This window comes from Vigna angularis, chromosome 4 (assembly GCF_016808095.1).
Source record: "Vigna angularis cultivar LongXiaoDou No.4 chromosome 4, ASM1680809v1, whole genome shotgun sequence".
Lineage (NCBI taxonomy): Eukaryota > Viridiplantae > Streptophyta > Magnoliopsida > Fabales > Fabaceae > Vigna > Vigna angularis.
This window is the reverse complement of record NC_068973.1, coordinates 29,227,021-29,246,145: the sequence shown is the minus strand read 5'-3', so window position 1 is coordinate 29,246,145 and position 19,125 is coordinate 29,227,021. Positions and strand designations below refer to the sequence as shown.

The following is a 19,125-nucleotide window of genomic DNA, read 5'->3' as shown; positions in this document are numbered from 1 at the left end:
TTATTATTACTTTTATCATAATTATTATTATATTTTTTTGTTATAAACAATTTCATCATTATGGTTATGTCACCATTCCTGATTACCGAAGTTAATATCATATTATAACTATGGTTAATAATAAACATTGATATATTATAGCATGGGTATGGATTATATATTTTTTCATCTTATCATATTCAAACAGAAAACGACTTTAGAAATTAAATCACTAATCTATATATATAAATTCGAAAAAAATATAATGTAATTTAATATTTATTTTGTGATACATGAATTTTTATCTTTTTTTTTAGTATATTTTGCTATATATTTATTTCTTAATCCAAATAATTCGACTAAAAAAAAGTAGGGAATTTTGATACCATATAGAAGATATGATTGAAGCAAAGAGAAACCAAAAGATATTTGTGACTGAATGATTCATCTATGGAAAGATGACAAGGTATTGTTTATTGGCATGATTGAAAGGAGCCAGAATGACAGTTTCTGATTACTTCCACCACTTAATTTTCACTAACTAAATGTTTTCTACACGCTTCATATTTCATGTAGTATTCGCTTTGCAAATTCTCATTTATGATGAATGATGTAAAATTTCTCATGCCAAAATACTAAAATACTCATTTCAACTACTTTCATAAAAGAGCTTGTTAAAGTGTAACACACATGTAAAAGATAATTCAGTGTTAAAACTTTATAAAGAAAAAATAAATGAAGGAATTAAATACATTTTAGTATATTGGTGATTATATAAATAAATGAATATGGTAGAAAGTACCTGAAAAATCTTAAAGTTTAAAAAATTTCATACTGAATTTTAAAAAATAAATAGAAATAAGTAAAACAGATAATGCATATATGTAAATGAGTATCTATAAAATATTGCTTTAAATTTTTTAATGAAAATGGTGTCAATTTGTTTATATACATTTATTTTTAAATGTTCACCATAATTTTTTTCAAAAAAATTAATAAATTCAACAAATTAAAATCATACGATAGAATTTGTCATTTGATATTGATTTAAATCATATTTCACTTAAATTAGACCATGGATCCTAAAAATTGTCTAATGATTTTGAAAGAACAGACAAAGAGGTCTAATAATTATGACCAAACCTAACGCTGTTTTCTCCCTGACTAGTACCTTGTCTCGGTCTTTTTCAATACTCAACTTATTAAGCACATAAAAAATTAAAAGAATAAAATCTATTTTAATTTTATTTTAAATTAAAAATAAAACCGAATTATTTTAATAACAACTAAGATAAAATTAAGAGTTAATTAATGTATGATTTACACAATGGGATGGATGAATGGCCAGAATTTTAGGTAGACGTTGGAGGTCTAGAAAACACATAAATTTGTAGAATGACAAGTTGATTGACCTCCACAATGCAAAAGGCACAAAGCTATTTAGGGATAAACATAAAACAAAATTACATCAAATCACTCCTTTCGTATAAAGCTTACCAAGACGCAATCCCAACTCACCCAAACCAAACTCTCCAACCCCATATCTAATGCCTACGCCTACACGTTTCAATAACCTATCATATTCTTTTCTTAATTTCACATTCACATCATTTTCCACCTCTCATATTAATAATATAATATATTCTCCATACTTCATAACATTCTTTACAACATATTCTATTAAATATAACCACAAAATAAAATAATATTTTCCCTTAAAGTTCAAACACTAATTTCATGCCATTCACCTTCAAATCTAACATTAAAATGTCAAAGTAGTTAGGTTATCTTAAAATCCATTACATTTATAACGTCTAAATACGAGCATACACAATCCTTCAATCAGGGCAATATTGAAGGACACTTAGTACATAATATTACGTTGGAAGCCCTGTATCAATTAAATACAGATAAAATCAATTTATAGTATATAAATAAATATAAACATTATTTTATGTTGGAAATCTCACACTACCGATTAGAGATAAAACCAAATTATAATATATAAGTGAGGTGCAAACCTCATCATACAAACCGATTTTGTGTGATTGAATTAGGCTTAAATTCACTTTTTAATATGGTATCAGAACCCGGTTGGAACCTTTCCTAGCGAGATTTATGTCAGTATTCTGTTTCATCCATTATCGAACCACTGTCGGATCACCCATTAATTTTACTCTCACGTTTAAGATGTCTATGCCTCGACGTGAATAAATGTGTTGAAAGTCTCATAACAATTAAAAATAAAATCAAATTATAATATATAAGTAGTGAAAAATAACTCAAACCAAATAAAACATAATGTCCATCTAAATCTTAGTCTTGAAAACAATTTTGTAGAAGTAAGTTAAACTTACAAATGTTAAATAGAATGAAAACATAATAAGAAATCTAAATTTGTTAATTTGTAGCCGTCCGATGTGACCTGTGTCCTACATGTAAAACTTGCTTCCATTCTGATAAGGATTTTGATTGATGGACTCATACATATTCACAAAATAACACTGCCCAAGTTGTAGAAAATATGCAATCGTGAGGTGCAGTTTCAGAATCCTAACAAAGGGAAAAAGACACATAAATAAAATAAAACCAAATTATGTAATTGCGTTACAGCAATCAAAAAACTGCTTCTTTTTCCTTCTATTTTCCTTCCTCATGTTTGCGGTTCAGATGCTCCACATTTTTTCTGCTTTTCGGGGCGGTTTCGGTTTTTCACAAACACACTTCCACACGCGCACTACTTTTCCGTTTCTCAACGTTTATTCAGTATACTATACTAAACACTAACGCACTTCTTTTGCTATATTTTCTATTTCTTCAAAATCAAAATTCATTTTAAAATATTAAATAATATAAACAATATAAAGAGTGAAACCTACGTACCTTGTTTCTAGAAAATGCACGTTACGAAATTATGACAATTAATCTTTCTTAAGATTATACTCTACTGGCGGAAATATAATACAATACGTTACGTGTTCTAATTTTATTTATATTTTAATAAATTTAATTTTAATATTATTTTATTTTTATATATTTGTTTACATAAATATATATATTATTCTTTTTATGTTTGAGGAATAATCTATAATTTGAATGAGAAAAACATTAACAAAATAATGTAAATTGCATATGCTTAGAAGGAAAAAAAATTCATACTGTAAAATAGTATATGTACTATTATCATAAGTAGAAGAATAATTTATCTCTCCTATTTTTATTCTGTTGTATATTTATCAAAGTAGTAGTTTTGAATTTCAAAATATAACAAAATAAAATATGCATATAATACATGTAAAAAAAATTGGAAATATCCTAATTGGCTTTTATAGTAAAAGTCATTGATGTATATAATAATATATTATATAATATAAAATTGTTATTTATCATAAAAAGTTTAAGTTATTTAGAAGAACATTACTTTTTTTCGCATAAAGACATATGTCGACTAAATTTTCCACCATTGCTTCGTTCGACTCTTATTTTTAATTTAAAATCAGTTTATAAAATTTTCCTTGCAATAATTTTATTCAAAAAATTAATTTATTTATAGAATAACTTTATTTAATAAATTTTATTTTGTTTTTCTAAGAATGCTCGTGAAAAAGTTATTCAAACAAACTCAGTTTAACAAAGCTTTTCATGATTAAGTTTATATTTATCTTGCATTTAAATATGAAAAACGTTTATACATTAAAAATGGAACTCGAGAGTTATAAAAAAATCTAAGATAAATCTAAGTAATGTCATTTCTCATTTTATTTTCCATATAAAAAAAATTTATAAGAAAATTTCCTTTTCCTTTTCTTTATTTCTTTCCTAGTTTCGGTGACTCTGGTGCTGACCTCCGTTCTCATCAAAACAGAGTACTTTACTTGGGACCCACTTAACCTGTCGCTGCCGCATTGATCATGCGTACACGTGGCAGCTATGCGTTGCTTGCCTCTTTCATTCGTTTTTCCTTTCTTCTCTTTATAGAGCTTCTCCTCCCATTCGCTATTTCAGAGAAGCACACCAGAGCTTCTCTGCTCGTAGGAACCAAAAGAAAGGGGCGACAAAAGGGGCAAAGGTATTTGCTTTGCTCCTCTGATCGCATTCATAGTCATGTAGAACTATTTGTTTTCCGTTTTCATGTCTTTGATTAGAAGAAAGCTTTTTGATTTTAATTTTCCCCAGTTTCATTTCTGATGGTTTCTTTGTCCCTTCTCCTTTGTGATTTTGTTTCTCTGTCCCAATTTTAAGTGTGCTAAATTTGATTTTAAAAAGGACTTTTTTTGAGTCATCATTCTTCTGAATTGATCTTTCTGACGAGTCTCCAGAGTCAAGTTTGAAACTTTCAGCCAAGTCTTAATCATGTAATTGAGAAATAAGTGGCGGGTATTTATGTAATGTGCTGAATCCCTCAAATAGGATTATGCTCTTATTTTTTTAGTTTTTTACAATTGTTTTTGTCTTTCTGTTGTTTTCCTTGCAAATTGCCTTGGGGGGCCTTTTGTGCCCATGGATTTTTCTTAGTTTGTGGTGATTATAATTTTCTAAAGGCTGTGTTTTCGATACTTTAAATCTAGGGATTCTCTATGCCTTATCCTTTGTTTTCCTCCCCCTTTTGTTACAGCTGGGAAAGTTGAAGCTTTTTGTCGTGCTGCAACTGAAATGGTTGGCAAGGATAATCTGAGAGCTGAGGACTTGAACTTGTGTTTTGAGAGACTTATGATGGTGGCTGGGAGTGGGAACAGTGAGAAAGGGGTGAACTTGAAGGTTGGGGTGATTACCGAGTGGAAGGATATTCCTGTGGAACTTTTGATGCAAATTTTGTCCCTTGTGGATGATCAGACAGTGATCACCGCTTCTGGAGTTTGTCGTGGCTGGAGAGATGCTATCTACTTTGGCCTTGCTCGTTTATCACTATCATGGTATATTTCTCTCTCTCTCTCTTGATGCCATGTATCCTTACCTGCGGGCCTTCTGTTTCTCTCCAATTGGGGATTTTGTTATGGTGAGGTGTTTTTTATTCCTTTTGTTTGCAGATTATAGTTAATTTTGTTATGATGTGATTGTGAAACTGGTACTGTCTTTTTTTTTTCTCTTGCTTTTGTCATGATTTTTTTTTGTTCCTTTTTGTTTGCCATGGGGCTGAGCTGTTTGAATTGTTGTTTCCTTGCTTTGGGGATTGTAGAATCCGTAAGTTTGATGGAGTGTTTTCAATACTTTAAGATTGGCGGGGATATTCTGATGAGAATGTGACGTGACATGTATGCGGTTAAGGAAACTGATAATGGATATAAGAGGTGTCGTGTGGGGTTGTGCTGCAAATCTTAATTTTTTCTTTGCCAAGGTGTTCTTGTGTCTGAAATTTTAGGCTCTTTAAAAATCTCTCTTTCTTCCCTGGATAAATTAGAAGATACTGTAAGTTGTTGTGTGTCTTCTTTTTCTGATAACGTAGTAAGCCCCTGCCCCTCTTTTGGTTCAGCCTAATATGTTATATTTATATTTATCTATCGATATTTTAACCTGAAAATCTTTGGGTTTTTTAATGTTCCTTTTGTAACTCAGGGTTCACTAGTCAATTTGGTATTACAACTATTTGTTAGTTGACTACAATCTATTTCTTAAAATGTTATAAAAATATGTAATATAATGGATAGCAATGGTATGGCCAATACTTGCAAGTATAATTCCTGATGCTCTACACCAAGTTATTATTGTATGTTTTTCCGCTTTTGTTCTCAGTTCATTAATTTTCTTAAATGATTTCTTCAAAGGGATTTCTATTGAACACCTCTCAGTTAATGTATTTGATTCAGTGGTACGGAGTGTTTGTAGTTATGGTTCGTGATGGGAAAGAAACTGTCAGTAGAAGTGCTTGTAGTTATTGTGGAGTTCATGGAATGTAGTAATAACATGTAATTCGTCTCTCTTCAGGTGTAGCAAGAACATGAATAACTTGGTCCTATCAATTATTCCTAAATTCACAAAATTGCAAACTCTAATCCTTCGTCAAGACAAGCCTCAACTAGAGGATAAAGCTGTTGAGACTATTGCAGAGTGCTGTCATGAATTGCAGATTCTGGACCTCAGCAAAAGCTTCAAGCTAACTGATCGTTCACTTTATGCTATTGCATTAGGTTGTCGCGATCTCACAAAACTCAACATCAGTGGGTGTTCAGCATTTAGTGACGGTGCTCTGGCTTACCTTGCCAGTTTCTGCAGAAAACTAAAAGTTCTAAATCTTTGTGGATGTGTTAGAGCTGCATCTGATACTGCATTGCAGGTATGAATGATTGTGGTAGACTAGTTGGTTTCATAATCGTGTAAGAATTAAGATGGCTTTGAATTATAATCCATTGATTAAACGATATACAGGCCATTGGACAGTACTGCAATCAGCTACAATCTTTGAACCTTGGATGGTGTGATAATGTTGGTGATGTTGGAGTGACTACTTTAGCATATGGGTGCCCTGATCTTAGGATAGTTGACTTGTGTGGCTGTGTCCGTATAACAGGTATTTTATTCAAGGTTTTAATGATTGAAATCCAGAATTCTGTAGCCAAACACTTATCATATATTTCTTTACATTTTAAAATATCTGATTTTCATGATATTTCCAAAAGACATGGTTAAGTAGATTGTGATTAGACATGCAATTGAAATGGTTAGAATATATTTACAAACTGAGATGACAGACATGGGAAAAGGAAAAATAAATTGTAAATGAGATATGTCTTTTTTGAAAGAGAAATGGAAAATCTATGTATTGTGAAATACATAGTTTTTCAATGAAATGATACACTTTGAATTTGAAAATGGACATTGTCTTGGTCCCTGTGTTTCTTGGTTGAGTGATGATGAGTAGAATTCTAACAGTGAGGTTCACTGCAGATGATAGTGTGATTGCTTTGGCTAACAGATGCCCACATCTGAGGTCTCTTGGACTGTACTACTGCAAGAACATCACAGACAGAGCAATGTATTCTTTGGCACACAGCAAGGTGAATAACAGGATATCTGTGAAAGGAGGAAATGATGAGGATGGGTTAAGGACATTGAACATAAGCCAATGCACTGCACTCACCCCATCTGCGGTTCAAGCGGTTTGTGACTCATTCCCATCACTCCACACATGCTCAGGGAGGCACTCACTCATAATGAGTGGCTGCCTCAACTTGACCTCTGTGCATTGTGCCTGTGCTGTCCATGCACACCGTGTATTCACCCATTTCCCTCATCCAGCTCATTAAGCTCCTGCATTCATTTTCAACCTTCACTTCGAGGAAGTGCCTTTCAAGGGCTCTGAGAAGTCACTTCTTGTAGATATGCCTGCCGAAACAGACTCATCATGTACATCTTCAACTTGTGTTTTAAAAAACCTTGCTTTCTTTTAATCCCTGAATTCTCACTTCCAGACATTTTGGACGCTATTTAAGTTTATGGAAAGACATGGACTCTTTTAATGTGTATCTATGCTTTTATGGCAACTGTATAGCACATCTTATTTCATGCTCTTGTTAAATTCGTGGAAACTTAACTTAAGAAAAGTTATTTTTGGACAAATTAAGAAAAAATATTCCAATTTTGAATTTCAATTGTTAAAATTAATTTTACATTTCAGTTTTTTGGAAAATATTAATAGAGTTTCAAACAGGATATGGTACTGACTTAAATATTACTTTCCTAATTTTTATAATTAATTTTGACAAAAAGAGTTATACGCCCATGGAAAAAGATATGGTTGCTTGTTTTATGAGCTGTTGTTATGTGTGGAACCTTGATTTTTTTTTTTTAGACAAAATGATATAGTTCACTACTACAGTTGAACTGTTATTATATACATGTATGTCGTTGATTAATCCATGTTATCAAAATGATAAGTAAATAATATTAAAATGTTAAAAATATTATCAAACTATCATTATCCTATATATTTATATATTATGTTTGAAAATACTTATGTTTAACGGTACTTGCAGGTTATGGAAATTGCTTATAAAATAAATACACATGTACTTGCAGAATACGAGAGGGCTTTTGATGATTATCATCTTTTATATTTAATTTATTTTGAAATAATCTATAATTAGAGAAAATAAAAGTTCAATTGTATTTTCTGTTTGCATAAATTATTTGCTTCTAACTAAATTCCTTTCACATCTTTTTTAATAATTGTAAATATACTTCATCATAACTAATAAATGTAAAATAAAAAACATTTAAGTCTTTTTATATGGTTTGCTACTTCATTATAACTAATAAATGTAAAATAAAAAACATTTAAGTCTTTTTATATGGTTTGCTACTTCATATCATTTAGACTCTCATAATATCTTTCATAAAAAAGTAAAAATAATTTGATTATCTCTGCAAAAGTTTAAGCATTATAGAATGCTAATGACACAAAAATAAATAAATTTACTTTAGGAGATACTTAAAATCAATTAAACAGTAAATAAACTTAATAATATTTATTGTCTCCATATTTATATCTATATATTATATCAATGATATGATTTAATATTTTCTTTCTATTCATTTTAGTTCAATGTAGTCCTTTTATTTATATTTTTGAAATAATTATTGCGATAATTTTGAGTTTCCATTTTATCATCTTAACCACATCTAATAAAAGAGGTTATTACATTTAGTCTTTTGAAAAAACATATAGGACCACATCAAGTAAAAAATAAATAAATAAATTGAATAATTATAACAAATATTATAGAAACCAAATTTTACTAATCCATAGCAATTAACTTAAGGAGACAATTATATAAGTGGTGCAACAAAGATGTAAACGGAAATTATATCATAAAAGACAATAATAAAATTAACATGTAATGAAATATATAATATGCAGTGAAATTTACAAAAAAATTAAGAGTGTTTTTAGTAAGATCAATAAGCTATCTACCAACTTATTTAACTGGCTTATAATCTAGTTAAATCAACACAAAAATGTTTGTAAAATACCTCAAAGTAACGTATTTTTTAGCTTATAGCTTATAAGTTATTTTAGTTAGCTTGCAAGTTATTCAATTTTGTTTCATCATTATTGTTTATATTTTAATTATTTTTTTATTATCCTCGATTTCTTTAACTTCTAACCTATTTTAATTTTATGAATACAATTTGTTATTGCATTATTTTTAGTTTTTGTTAAATTACCTTTCAATGTCTTAACCAATTTAGTTTTTAAAACAAATAAAAATTTAATTATCACTCATTAGATGGAATCATTTAAATAAAATAATTTTTTCAAATAAAAAAAATACATATACAACTTTTCAAAAATAATTAGAAGTACTTAAAAAATAATAAGAATTTAGTTATTTAAAAAATTAAATATAATTACGTAATAATATATTTTTGTTTAAAAACAATTTTTTTTAATAAAATAAGAAGGATGTAGTTATAGTATTTCATATACAACATATAAATTAGGAGCATATAAGCTACTAAGTAGTTCATCAATTAAAAGCAGGTATATAAGTTACCAGTTAACTTTTTAGTTAGCTTTGCTGTACAACCCTAAATTTTTAAGAATTTATCTTTATTTGTGACTTTATACTAAGCTTTCTTAAAATAAATTTAGTTCTTTTAATTGAAAACATTAAAATAAATGAATTTTAAAATAAAAAAATAAAAATAGAAACCAACTTCTACTTTATTTTTAAAGCTTTTATTTTAAATTTTAATATTAAAATAAAGTTTTTATGTAAAACTTAAAACTTGCGTTAATTATAACTAAAGTTAAATATAATAAGTTGTATTCTGAATATTAACATAGGCCAACAAAATGAATATATAATAGAAATTTTAACTTGAATTTCAACTATAGACATAATAAACATATTTTTCTTTCAGTAAAACAAATGAGTATATGTAAATGGAAAAAATTAAATGATAAAAAGAAGAAAAAAATTATATTATTTGCCATGAACATATTCTAAAAGTAAGCTTAATAGAAAGTTGTTTTGGGTTGTTTAGTGAGAAGGGAAGGTGAGAGTTGTTTGTGAAAGACAATTGTATTAGGTGAGATTTTAAATATAATTTAGTATGTGTGTGGGAAAAAAGTATGTTTTTTCAACACTTATTTGCAAAAACAAATATGAGAAAAACATAAGCTTTACTAACCACAAAATTAAAAACAATGGAGGAAAACCAAATCACAATAATAATTATTATTTAATTTAATAATTATGAAAAATATCTTTTAATAATCATAAAATGAAAATTATTTATTTAATATAAAGGTCCTACCGGGAGTCGAACCCAGGTCGCTGGATTCAAAGTCCAGAGTGCTAACCACTACACCATAGAACCACTTCTTGTCAAAGGAAACAAATTTATAGATAATATAAATAATAAGTTTAAAAAATAATAAGTAAAATATAATTTATATCAAAATTTAAAATTCAATTAATTCTTTTTAAGATTTCTAATATTATTTTCAGTTTTTATTATCTTTTTTGTGTGCATATGATTAAATGTGAGGTCACCAATAATATTTTTGTATCCTCTGAGATATATGTAGCACTCTGTTTCTCATTTCCTAACAGTTTAATTAATTGAAACTTGCTTGAAAGCAACTTCATTGCTTAACTAAATATGATATATTTATGCAATAAAACCTCACATTTAACTATTATTTAAACTATACTGGTAACTTAAATTAATATAATTTTTTATGTTGAAAGCAACTAAAATTAAATATACATTTTAAAATGTAAATACTATACTATTTATCTCTTTTCATGTTACAGATGTCCTTACATATGCACATTTTAAAAGCCAATTAAAAATATGTTTGTTATAAAAAATATTCATAGATATTTTGAGATGACAAAGGACTTGAAAGTGATTTTTTCAAGAATAAATTTCAAACTTTTGGATAGATGAAATAATAAGAAAACATTAATAGTATTCTAGATTGCAAAAGGGTTAAATTTTTCATTCTGTATACCTACCTAATCGAAATTCCTAAACAAATGAAATACATTATATAAAATTCAATTGTTCTAATTTTAGTAAAAAAATATAGTTAAAAGAAGAAACACCGAAGAGTAAAATGATAAACAATAATGAGAATTGTGTTTCATTCATTTAATAATTATGTAATCTTCCACTAATAAATATATTATTTCCATCCTCTACTTATAAATATACTATCTCCATCACTTAGTATCATTTAATTCTATATTTCATTCCAAGTTAGTTATTTAGTTTTAATAATTTTAAATATTCCTATTTAATAACTAATTATTTGATCACTAAATTAGAGTTGTTGCAACAAGATTTATAATTTTTAAACCAACCATTCTAAATCATTCTTATTATTTAAAAATCACTAATATAAATTGGACCGCTCGGCACCATCAGGCCTACCATCCAGACCAATCACTAGGCCGATCACCCAGGCCGATCATTCAGGCCGATCATCCAGGCCGATCATCTAGGCCGATCATTCAGGCCAATCATTAGGCCGATCCACCAGGCCGACTGATAACGCTAATTCTTACCCTTATTTAAGCATCATTTCAATAGAAAAATGAACTCTTTTCTAGCATGTAACTTGCTTAATCCTCTAATTTATCTTATTTTTATGAATAATGGTGTTTTGGGCTACTTTGATGTAATTTCATCTATAATCCCTTATTTTGTAGCTAATAATGTGCTTGGAAGAATCTCCAACAATGTATAGAGCTGAACCAACCACAAGAAGCAAGCACATCTGCAGAAAAAGAGAAAACGATGCAATGCAGAAAAATCAGGTCGCGCTCGGGCGCCACCTGCACAGAAGCTGATTTCTGGTGTGCTCGAGCTGGGCACCCCAGAAAGGGGGCTGAGCGCTAGTTTCTGCGCACCAGTCGCGCCCGGGCGCCAGTTCTGCGCAATGGTCGCGCCCGGGTGCCCCATGAGGGGGGCCGGGCGCCAGTTCTGCGCACTAGTCGCGCCCGGGCGCCCCAGGAGGGGGGCTGGGCGCCATTCTCACTGTTTATTAAAAGTCTTAAAAGAAAATCACGATTTTAAAAGGAACATTTTAACTTGGCTATTGACCGTAACATGTTTTTATGCTCTTTAATCACTTTTTATTCCGTTGTGCGATACTCACTGATACCTACATAAGGAAACTATAGCCTATATTAAGACTCTCATTTTAGGCTATGATTCCTCTAAAGGAACTGTAACCTATATCTTTATAAATAGGGTTATTTTTTTTGTCCAGTTTCTACTTGTTCACAAAAGTCATTACTGCCTCCCTACAAAACTCGTTCTTAAATTTTCTATACCCAACACGAGACAATATGTGTGAGTTTTTATTTTGAGTGGTAATCCCTTAAGCTTTTGTTCTAACACCTTGTAACATATAAGATTCACTCTATGAATTATTTCAACTTGTACTCAATTATCAATTGGAAAATCGATTATTTAAATCCATCCCTTAGATAAATGAATCTTAACAAACTGAAGAATATTAATTTTTCATATACCCTTTTAAAATCTTCATATAATGTTCAATAGGATACATTTATCTTAGGTATACTAGTCCACAAAATTTGATTTCTCTTACCAAATGAATAAGGAAATGTATCATGATGTCAAAAAATGATAGAGGGACAAATGTACCAAAATCACACAAGATGATAACAATCTTGCATTGAAGTATAGCTTTACAGGAACAACCACTTTACTACAAATTGAAGAAAAAAATGAACACAAACGAGTCTAACATTTTTGGATAAAAATTTCACAAATAGCCATCAATATCAATTGTTACATTAAGATTTTAGAATCGTGATACTTCAAGTCAACAAACTTCAAATTCTGCATCGACATTAAACTCTTAATATTTTAAGAGTATCCTTGTAATACTTGACACTGTTTAGGCATTGGTAAAAACTTATCTTCCATTGGTGTCAAGTCTTCTCAGTTTTTTTATTTCAAACAAATCCAAACCAGCATTTATTTTATCTTTTGTCTTTCCCTGAATATTAATAAGTGTGTCAATACAAAATGTATTAATCAAGCTATCACACATATTCTTCTCTATACACTAGTGTAGTTAAATGAATAGACATCGGTTATTTTCGGCCATAGACATCGGTTTGAGAACCGAAGCATATGCAGGGAAGGCAAAAAGTTAGTAGGATTCGCCTCGGTTCTCTTTAACCGAAGCAATGTCTAGGATTCGACTCGGTTCTCTTTGAACCAAGGCAGTATCAGTTCTTCCAAAATCAGATTCCTTCTGGGAGCCTTCAGATTGGGTATCCTCCGTGAATGTCATCCTTTGGAACCATAAAATTATTCACATTCAAGCAATTGATAAGGGGTGCCCATCCTGCTGGGGGAGAACGAGATGAGGAAAAAGGGCAGCAGAGGGAATTGGGTGGCGTCGTTGGTGCCGCCGGAGGCCTTGACGCATACGTCTCAGAAGATCTTCTTCTGATCGGAGACGACCTAGAGGAGTAGAGATTGGAGACGGGAGGACCATGGCGACGACGTACTCGGAGGGTAAGGAGAGATTGGAGAGGGCGATGTGAGCCTCCATGTGCGAACACTGAACGAAAACCCTAAATCAGAATCGTGTCGCTGCATGCCTCCACCTGCAACCATAATCAGACCTGCAAAAACCAGATTTAACACCATATAACCATCACGCAAGGATCCAATTCAGAAACCGCCCTCCGGAAGCAACGCGAATTGCATCAACTATAATCGCACAACCATGGCAACTCTCGCCACGGCGGCGACATGCTTTAGGGATTCTGAACTCAGATTTGTGCGAGTTGATTTCTCTGATCGCAGATTGACGATGAAGGCGCGAGGGAGATGGTTGCGCCGTTCTGGTGACGGTGGCGTGATTAAGGGTTTCTGTTGTAGAGTTGCAGGTCCTGTGATGGTGATGGAAGAAGGTTGAAACGCGGTGGTTGACACGATGGTGGAGAAGAGGGGTAGATGAAATTCGCGCCTAGGGTTCTATTTCTGGATCTGTCTGAGTTTTCCTCTTTGTAGGTGCGTGCGCGAGGAGGACGATGGTAATGGCTGCGCGCGACTTGGAATGGTTGCGATTGCGTTCTCCGGTTGACGGTCATGGATGTGTTCATGGCGGAGAAGATGAAGATATGGTCGCGGAGTCCATGGAGTTTGGACGAGAACGAAGGCGCTGTGGTGGCGGCTTGTGGGTTTGCGAGTGGTAGCCGGTGGCGTGGGTGAACGACGTTGCTTGCGGCGACCCTAATGGCTGGTGATGGTGGCGTCCTGATGCTGGGGTTTGGTGGAGAGGAGAAATCGCGAGGGGGATGGAGGCAAAGATGAGAGAAATCGCGAGAGTGCGAGAGAGAAAGAAGAACTATAACTTCGTTTTTAGATTTTAACCTAAGGGCTACTACATCGGTTATATGAAAAACCGGTGCCTAAACCCTTTAACTGCATCAGTTACACAACAAACCGATGCCTAAATCATTTAAAATTCATATTATATGCTCGGTTGGCCTTCTACCCAAGACAGTAACATCTATAGACATCAGTTCATATATAATTGAAATATATAAGCATTCAATATTTACGGAAATGCCACCAAACTTTAATACGCTTCGATTTCAATAAAACCAAGGCATATATAGCACGTTAAAAAATATTTTTCTTACTAGTGATATATATTACATCTATGTAATATCTAACTTCTAACTTCGACCAATTTAGAAGATAAAAATTGATTGATTTTTTTTTTCGAAAGAACTCATTATAAATAACTTCTCGTACGTTTTTTCAACCATATGTACTTTATTAAAATTTTCATATATTATAGAAATTCATTTAATAAAATTTGTGTATCATCGTCTTAATCATTTCCATATATATATATATATATATATATATATATATATATATATATATATATATATATAATAAATGACATAGGAGTGGACCTCTACTATATGATACTTTATACCATATTTATACTTTGGTTTACTTTATATAGCTGGTTGTAAAGTTTTATCTTAAAATCAGCATGCATTTATTAAAGTAGTTTTTAAATGGATAAAAATAGAGAGTATTGTGTGTTATGTCTATCGATACTCTATAATTCAATAAACGTTCATTTCAACCCAGAAAAATAACAAAGAAAAAGGCAAACTGATAGCAGTATTCAACTGATATGTAGACTTTTCGGTTTGTTTAATTTCATACTATTTTCTTTATCAATAGTTACTAATATATAAATAAGATATTAAAATATCTCAATCTATATCTAAAATATTAATAAATATATAAAAAAAGTGACTATAAATGTTTTTAGTACTAATCTTTTCTTAAACAAACAGGTCACGCAAAACATATTGAATAAAAATGAAACCTACGTGTCTGTGTTTGAGAACATGGAGCATGCATAGAGCGAAAGGTGGGGTTACTGAAGTATACAAGGTGGTCGTCCTCCTTATATGACCCGAAAGTTTTGCATAGCATAATTAACTTTTTATTAATAATAAATTGGATAACAAAACAAAGATTTAAATTAAACCCCTTGAAGGAAATAAAAAATCATATTTAACAACGATTAAATTAAATCTATAAAGACGGTTTCTGTTATTATTTTAGTCGTTGTTAAAAGTTACAAGAAATAATGACGATGTCGTTAAAAATCCAGGACAATGATTCTAAAATAATCGTTGTTGAAAACATAAAGGATTTTATAGAAAAAAACTTGTATATATATGACTCATTTCTCATTTTTGAATGGATAAAATCATTATCTCCATTTTCCATTTTCTCATAACCTGTTAGGAAAAAGAATAAAGCTTATGTACAGGGAAGACAACTTTTGAAATCTTAAACACAAAAACAACAATAACACATGCAATTTTATTATTACCTTCATGTTTTCCTTGTTCAGCCAATCGCTTTTGTAACGTATCTACATCAGGGAAGATCATCATATTAAGTGACTCTATTTCTTGTTTTATATTAATATCTTAATCATTAACTTTTACTTAGTTGACTTTTTAAACTCAACACATAATTATGCTAAGATGCATAAGAAACACGTCTTATTTTTATCAGTATTAAAAACAAGAAAGTCTAGCAAAATTATGGTTCAAATTATGATAATTGGTTATGCAAAAGGTTATCAAACATGTGAGTACATAAAACAAAAAAACCATTATTGTGTTGCTTAAGTTTTTCCAAACAATATCTTAAAGAATAAAACTGTAAGAATTGAATTGCATGAGTGTTTTTGTTTAATTTACCTAAGGTTCATTCACCCATCTGAATGGAATGGAAAAGAAACTAACCTTTTGTTTATGTATGCTTTTGTGCCACTAGTCGCTCAACAAAAGCTTGAACTCACCATCATAATCAAATGTTTTTTTTTTCATTCGAAAAATCCATTATCAGAGAACCATACAACCATGCTGCTCTCTGCATACCATAGTGTCCATGGTTGAAGTATGTACCTGCTTGCACCATATTTCCAAATAATATCACTAATGTTACAAATATACATATATTGTTTATTCATTATGCATATAAATTCATAATATACTTCATGTTTGAAGTATCATTAGGAAAAATTTTCCTCCATAAGCACCCAATCTACCTCAAATGAGACGATAAGTGAGAAGCAACGTTGTGAATAGTGACGAAGGCGAACAATGGCCGACGCGAAGCGAATCGAGCGGTGAAGGCTTTGTGAAAACAATTTTAAAAACTTTCTTTTAATTAATTAACAATATTAACATAAGATCCATTACTAACATTTAAATCAACAACCAAGAAAGCCTAGTAAGTTATAAGAATTTTTATATTGATTTGATTCTAATGAATCTACGTTAAGTTTTTCTAGTAACTTTAGTTAGAAATTTCACTAAAGATAAAAAATTTCATATCAAATGTGCATGTACATAATTTTAAAACCAAAATCTATGCAAAACCTTAAGAAACCCTTCAAGAAAAAAAATCAGGTGATGCTTCATACAATCACCACAATCTTATAAAGAATAGGTGATGCTTCATGTATTCACTAAAACCTTTTACACAAAAGGTAAGGTATAGAATTACATAACAAAGATACAAGAAATATATCACATATACGAAGATATCACAATCAAAATTATAGTTAAGAGAAAACTCTTTCAATATTTTAATCTTCTTGAATAAAACGCTTTTTACACAGATAAAATGTTCAAAACTCTCTCACACGCATTATTGACCTTATGTTTTTAAAGTGTTAAAATGAAAAATGAAAAAAAAATACAAGATTTAAATGAAAACTAAGTACATGTCAAGATTAATCAATCTAGTGACTTCATAGATTAATATATCTTAACCACATTTTATAAAACTTATTGGATTAATCGATTATATTAGTAACTTAATTAATTAAAATTATAAGGTTTTACATTTATTTTTTTGAATTTGATTAATGACATCTAAATTAAAACTAATAAATTATTATATGATTATGATTTATTAAAAGGGTTTTTCTCTACTTTACAAACACGTTGAAACACACATTAAGACTAATATCAATCTATCTAAACAATCATTTCTCATAATAATTCAACATCATAAACAACTAATTGAATCTTTTCTTAACATAATAACAATATGATTGTTGAGAAACTCAACAATCGATTTACTATATTATTTTTACAATAATATTTATTAACATGTGTTCTTTTAATATATTAAGTGAACCTGGATTGTAAAAAATTGGTCAATAGTTTAAATCTTTAAAGTTTTTTTAATAAAATATAATATATTTTTCTTTGAATATTTAAACAAAGTAAAATAGTGTAACTCTTGATATGATAATGTGAATGTGCGTATTGAAATATTCATTTACAGATTAATAAATAAATATTTTGTAAAAATACATTACACGAGTATATTATAAAGTCAATATTTAAATAGAAAATTGTCGATGTCTTCACCGATTACATAAACTAATTAATATTTGACTGTTTAACTTTGTTAATCATATTGAATTACGAGATTTTTTTTAAGTACTTTAAGTGACGATTTTTCAAATGATCTAATAAAAAAATAAAAAGTTAGTTTCCTTAACAAATTTTGTCTCAGAATGAAAAATATGTAAAAACGCTGCTACAATTTTTTTCATAAAATATTTGTTTTTTAATGAATATTTTTTATTTTATTGTGAATTTATATTATATATGAAAATTAATTAAAAATAGGTAGGATTTATATAATTTTTTGTGCTTAAGTATTGGTATATATTTATTTATTTATTAAAAACAATACACAAATAGTATTATATAATTTCTTTTACTACTTTATAAAAGACTAGATTATTTGTTTTTATAATCTAATTAAAACATTTCTTTTATCTGTTTTTATCTGCAAAAGCATTTTTAATTTAATTAATAGTCATGAAATATACCAATGTCACATTAAATTAGTTAACTAAATTTTATAAAAAATATTTAAGGGAGTAATATAATCTATAGATGACATTTATAATATTAACATTTTATACATTCACTTAGTGATTACTACATAGTTAAAATGAGTTTTTGAACATTAATTAGTTGTGTTGAACTTATCAACTATAGTGGATAAGAATTTAGCTTATCTTGCTTCGAGTCGTATATGCATATTTTAAAAGTATCTTCGAACTAAAATGGTTTATTCAGTGGTTGAATTAATCTATGATACTTTTATATTACCAAAAAAAAAAAACTATGATAATTTCTTGTCTCATCACAGATAATGGAAATTTTTTTTGTTAGTTTAGGTAAACTAATATGATGAATTTATGTCATAATCAATACAGGAAGAACCTAATCCCTGGGTAAACAAAGTGATACTTATCCTTTTAAAAAAAAATAATTTCCTAATTATTACTTCCATCTTATAAAGAAAGGTTTAGGATTTTAATAAAGTAATTTGTTTTTCATTTCTATTATGCTTCAAACACATCACTGGCATTAATTATCTTGTATTATGGCTATCAAATATTTAATAGCTAATTACAACAATTGAGTAAACTTGCTTCATTTATTAAATTATTTATTTCTTCTGAAAGATATGTAAACCAACTCGATTATTTTGAATTTAAAAAGTCAAATTTATTAATTAGACACACAAAGTAAGTGAATCCTATTAATCTTTACCTATTAAATT

At 29.6% G+C, this 19,125-nt stretch overlaps 1 protein-coding gene and 1 non-coding gene across 2 annotated transcripts; one reads left to right on the top strand and one right to left on the bottom strand.

Annotated features, from left to right (window-relative positions):
- Window positions 1–3,893: 3,893 nt before the first annotated feature.
- On the top strand, window positions 3,894–7,439 carry LOC108331909 (F-box protein SKP2B). Its single transcript, XM_017566914.2, has 5 exons — window positions 3,894–4,048; window positions 4,595–4,892; window positions 5,902–6,250; window positions 6,343–6,484; window positions 6,862–7,439. The coding sequence occupies exons 2-5, from the start codon at window positions 4,633–4,635 to the stop codon at window positions 7,218–7,220; spliced, it is 1,110 nt and encodes a 369-aa protein (XP_017422403.1). The 5' UTR covers window positions 3,894–4,048; window positions 4,595–4,632; the 3' UTR covers window positions 7,221–7,439.
- A 2,788-nt stretch (window positions 7,440–10,227) lies between these two features.
- On the bottom strand, window positions 10,228–10,299 carry TRNAQ-UUG (transfer RNA glutamine (anticodon UUG)). Its single transcript has one exon. It is a non-coding gene; the product is annotated as a tRNA-Gln (tRNA).
- Between the last annotated feature and the right edge of the window lie 8,826 nt (window positions 10,300–19,125).

Excerpts from the sequence above, each read along its gene's own strand:
- LOC108331909 (XM_017566914.2), top strand. The coding sequence starts at position 4,633 with ATGGTTGGCAAGGATAATCTGAGAGCTGAGGACTTGAACTTGTGTTTT. Across the intron at positions 4,893-5,901 it reads GCTCGTTTATCACTATCATG|GTGTAGCAAGAACATGAATA; the intron begins GTATATTTCTCT and ends GTCTCTCTTCAG. Across the intron at positions 6,251-6,342 it reads CATCTGATACTGCATTGCAG|GCCATTGGACAGTACTGCAA; the intron begins GTATGAATGATT and ends AACGATATACAG.